Here is a 5,028-nt window from a genome sequence, read left to right as displayed (position 1 = left end):
TCAACCTAGGTATTTAATAAAGAATTTACCAAAATTTAGTTCTGAATTTGGTGAGTCTACCTTAAGATTCTGAGCGTTTAATTCAGAATTTGTCAAACTTAAAGTCGCACTTTGAGCTTTTAAAGTTTCCACCTGGATATTTAATTGAGAATTATCAAGCCTAATTCTTTCCGTAGAGTCTCATTCTGAGCATTTGATTGCAGACGCTGAGCTTTAATTAAATTTATCAACTCAGCCCAGTATGGCACTTCTTTACTCATTTTCATAGCCATAGCTCGTTCTTGAGTGTCCTCAATTTGTTGTATATTGTCCGCACTTTTATATGCATTATCCTTAGTAAGCATTTAAAACTAACTTTAAATACTATAATTACACAATAAAAGTTCACTCAATAGTATGTACCACTTTGCACTAAAGCAATAAAGTTTTGTTTCACGCTCACATGGCATAGAAGTCTCATTACACAGGTGAGTGAATGTAGAGGCTCGTCAGCGCCGGTGAACACAGCTGGTGTCGGATGTAGGTTTGTTTCCATGTCTGCGTCCCCGTGATGTGTGTGAGAGCTGTATACTCCCTTCACTGGATCTTCTTGGCTGAAGTGTTCTATGCATATTTCTTCTTAGACATATGTGTCAAAATCTTCTTTGCTGTTTCATAGTTGTGAATTTTCCATGTTTTTCACCATTTTTCATTCAAGTTTTGCTTCAGTGGATACTTGAACATATTCCAATGTCTCAGAGTAAATCCCCTGTCGTGTAATGTTTGGTTGCTAGGGAAACACATAACAACTTCTTCTCTAGTTTTGACTTAAAAATTTCCGTTTTTTGGGTCCTTTCACACAGTTCACCATGTTCTAACGTTTTGTGACGACTTTCTTAATAGGCCTTGTCTTGTAAAACTTTGCTCTTTCGGCAACACCATCGGTAAACTTAGCTTTCATGCAGAATAAAATGCACACTTCCAATATACCTATGTAAGTTTCTGTAAGTACCTCATACCATCGAACATTAGAAACAAATTTAATTAAATTTGTAAAAGAGCTGGCTTAATAACCATGACTCTGTTTCACATGAATCAAAAAATAGGTCTTGTCTCTACCAAGGTTGGATTAAGAGTCTTTAAGAGTACATTTTTCCGTTGTTCTCGTTTAACATAACAATAGTCAGTGACACAACTAACACAGAGCTGCATAAAACCTCCATGGTTCTTCCATAAACATGCACCAACACATATGTGGATTGTACTTAACTGTTGCGCTCGACCACACCGTCTACCTTCTTCCCACGACTGATTTTAAATCTGCACACACAGACATGTGACGTGCAGTATGTAGGTTTTTACCACTCCACACTCGCATCTAGAATATCATGTGTTCGAGATGGTAGAAGGTTGAGTGTTTCTAGAATTTACACAGAAATTCTCGAATCACTACATATCCCCTCCCCCCTCAGATCGAACATGCGGTATTTTATACATAATCATTATACAAGTAATATTGATAATAATATAATTTCATATCTTAACAATATACATTTTTACATAAGATTATATACATATCTCTTCCTTCAGAAATAATTCTTTGTTCTTTCTTGAACAATTTTTCTTTTGACATGTGCATACACTCGAGGTTTTAGTCAGCTTTCTTAACATTTAGGAATCGTGAAGACTCTTTTTTTTCCTTATTTCCTTTTTCAAATGAAAGCTTTAGGTGTTAATGACACATGAGTAATCTATTTTCTATTCTTATCTTTTTGTACTACCTTTCTCGTAGTATGTACTATTTTCATTAGTTGCAGTTTGGAGGAACTTTGGACAAAATAAAAGTTTTCTTTTGACACTCATTTATGTCTAAAAAACATAATAATGCTAGTTGATCATAGAATTTATACTTTCCAGAAGAATCCCTATAAAATTTGCTACTTTTGACACAATACTGTCTCCTTCTCCTAGGATCAGCACCTATCCCTTGCTTGTGGGTTGACCTTATGAGAGCACTTCCTCTTTCCATTCTGATAGGTATGCCCCTATAAAACATCCCTATTTTCTTAGGCCACAGGCTGTCCTATCTTCACGTATGTGTAAACAGTAGCAGCTTGAGACTCACAGGTGGCTGTGAAGCATTTTCAGGTAACTCAGCAGATGATGCAATCTAGGTCCAGCATACGACAAGTTCTATGTGTTGGCTGGAGGTCGTTTTGGAGACCGTCTCTCGGCTGCCATCTCGCACAGTGAACGTAGGGCAGAGAACATAGTACAAGAAATCCATCCTTATGTGACACAGATAAAATATTTCTTTTTTTAAAAAAAATGCAGTGACTAGAGAATTTTTGTGTGAATTCTAGAACCACTCAGTCCTCTACTGTCTCAAACATACGATATTCTAGATACAAATGTGGGATGGTAAAAACCTACCTACTGCACGTCACATGTCAGTGTATGCAGGTTTAACCCTTAACCATAGTCGTGAGTACTTCTCATTCAACTACAGTCTTGCAGTCCTGTGAACCGCGTTCAGAAGGCGGGAAAAATACGTAAAAATCACCAATCTGGCTCTACTTTTTGAATTTAGTACATATTTATTCTTCGATTATACACAAATGGTAACACATGCACCAATTATTGTTTCGGTGCTGTGAAAATGACCTATTCATATTGCACACTAAATTCTCATTGAAATTTACAGTGATGGACAAATATCGAAATATCTAAGTGTAGTTCGTTACTTGAAACTTGGTTATTGCAGATAATGTTGTTCAAGTATCATCAGTGTTAAACGTAACGAGTATTCTTGACAGCGAATTAAACAGAAAAAATCTGCACTATTGAAAGTGGCGACATTTCTCACCACCTTACACACACTGCGGACACACCTTACAAGAGCATTCCAAACAAATTGGGACCTTGCATTTGTGACACAAATAACTTGTCTTCCTCTTCTTTTTTGGTGGACAAATGCGACATGTCTTCTTTCCATCCCTAGGTAGTTTGTCCTCCTTTTCCTGCTCTTCATGTAGAAGTACTTCAGTTCCTAGAACTCGACCGATAGAAAATCTCAATGCTCGTGGGGGGCATTTATTCACTATTCTTCCTCAGAGTGAAGGTTCGATCAATTCTTTCGCTAGGGCTTTCATGAAGTTCATCCTGGTAAGCACAGTTCTTTCCTTGAATGACTGATGAACAATATATGCATTGACAACACTCATGTCAAGAATACGGAAAAACACGGCCGTGGTCCAGCGTTGTTTGCGGCTACTTGAACAACATTTGGCACACTTTTCGTCTACAGTATCAACACCACCCTTTGTGTTATTATAGTGGGCTATTATTACAGGATTTTTACTTTCTGCATCATCTTCTATGGAGTGATGCATTGTTGATATAAGAATTACTGCTCTTCCTTTCTTAGGCACATGCGAAATGAGCGTGATGTGTTTGGTAAATCCATACAGCGTTGTTTCAACTTAACGTCTACGGGATGCATTGTTCCCACTGTGGTCAAACCATTTTTCCGTAGCACACCTGCAAGTTCGATTGGCACATACCAGTTACCAGCAGTAATGTTTCGGTTAGTATGTGCTATTGGCTTGCACAATCTGAGGACAGCCTGAGTGGGAACGGCGTATTCCTTCTCGTCTGGGGAAAGTCCTGCTCCATCAGTACCTTTTCCACAGTAGAGATAGGTGTTGAAGATGTAGTTAGTCCTGGAGTCGGCGAGGCACTGAAGCTTCAGGCTGTACTTCCCCGGTTTAGATGGAATATACATTTTGAATTTACAGCCTCCTCTGAAACCGATTAGCATTTCATCAACTGTAGCATTAGCCCCAAGAATATAGGACCACTGCGAATTTTCCTTGAATTTATGTAGAATGTTTGTTGTACCAGCTGCTGGATCAGGAACCTTACTTAACTCCCTGTCATCAGGGTTGTCAAATCTCAGGCAGTTGAGAATTATAGCAAATCTTTCTGATGACATAGTGATATGGAAAATATCACGGTCAGTCCCATCAGTACAAAAGAGAGAACGTATGTCTTCGTTATTCGATTTGAATACTGCAGTGTATATAAGAAGGCCAATGAAACTCTTCATTTCAGACATTGTACAAGGTGTGACTTCTATTCTGTCCGTATTCGTGTATTTTCCACGAATTTTTTCAAGTTTCTCATTTGTCCATGTGAGTATTTCGTTCAGCATATCATCACTGAAAATATAGCTCCAAGCAGTCAGTGAGTCGATCTGTGATTGTCCTCTAAATTTATGTCGAAGTGCTGGTATCTTCAATATATTATGAGCTGGAATCCTGACATGCCTGTTTGGTTCTACTGCCGACCACTTGAACCTACAGTATTTCTGCCATAGAAGTATTTCCTAGCACGTTCCTCATCTTCATCGCTATCTGATTCTCCTTCAGACCTTTCCTCGTCACTTTCACTCTCGCCAGACACACTGGATTCCGAATCACGTTCACTATGTATAATATCACCATCCTCCACATAAGAAGAGTCAAAATCGGATATGTCGCTCCCCACTTCATCAATAATTCATGAAAGTTTTTCTTCAAAATTTGGATCGTCTGTTCTCACAAACGAAGAACCAGGGTTACCTGACATAGTTCCACAGTTTTTGTCACCGACAGATGCAAAGAACAAAACAACCACAACGAAAAGGAAAAATGTTGAGTCAGTCACTGACTTAAACTAACACAGTCACGCAGTCCCGTGGACGTCGTTTCAACGAAACAAAAACAAACACAACAATTGCAACAATGACTACCGTGGCAACAAGCAGCAGACTGAGAATAAGAAAGCTACTGGGCCACCCAGCTCTTCAAGGTCAATAGCGTTCTTAGAAACAGGGGTGTGAAAACTAGCGTGGTCCCACAGACCGAATGACTGTAGTTACGGGTTAAAATAAGTCACGGGAAGAAGGTAGATGTGGCGGTCGAATGGCACCGACAAGTAACTGTCTGATAATCCATAGATGTGATAGTGCATGTGTAAGGAAGGACCACAGAGTTTATATGCAACCCT

The 5,028-nt window shown here is 38.9% G+C and overlaps 1 protein-coding gene across 1 annotated transcript; it reads right to left on the bottom strand.

Moving 5' to 3' along the window:
- Positions 1 to 3,385: 3,385 nt before the first annotated feature.
- Positions 3,386 to 4,484, bottom strand: LOC126481743 (piggyBac transposable element-derived protein 4-like). The gene is made up of 2 exons (XM_050105698.1): positions 4,374 to 4,484; positions 3,386 to 4,273 (listed from the first exon to the last, which is right to left on the bottom strand). Exons 1-2 carry the CDS (start codon positions 4,482 to 4,484, stop codon positions 3,386 to 3,388), a joined length of 999 nt encoding a protein of 332 aa, XP_049961655.1.
- Positions 4,485 to 5,028: the final 544 nt, after the last annotated feature.

Source organism: Schistocerca serialis, chromosome 5 (genome assembly GCF_023864345.2).
Source record: "Schistocerca serialis cubense isolate TAMUIC-IGC-003099 chromosome 5, iqSchSeri2.2, whole genome shotgun sequence".
Classification (NCBI taxonomy): Eukaryota; Metazoa; Arthropoda; class Insecta; order Orthoptera; family Acrididae; genus Schistocerca; species Schistocerca serialis.
The sequence above is the reverse complement of the archived record's forward strand: the minus strand, read 5'-3'. Positions and strand labels throughout refer to the sequence as shown.

Bases quoted from the DNA above. Each gene is read 5' to 3' on its own strand.
- LOC126481743 (XM_050105698.1), bottom strand. From the start codon at position 4,484: ATGGTGATATTATACATAGTGAACGTGATTCGGAATCCAGTGTGTCTG. The intron at 4,274-4,373 runs GTGCTAGGAAAT...AATATATTGAAG, and splicing joins TAGCGATGAAGATGAGGAAC to ATACCAGCACTTCGACATAA.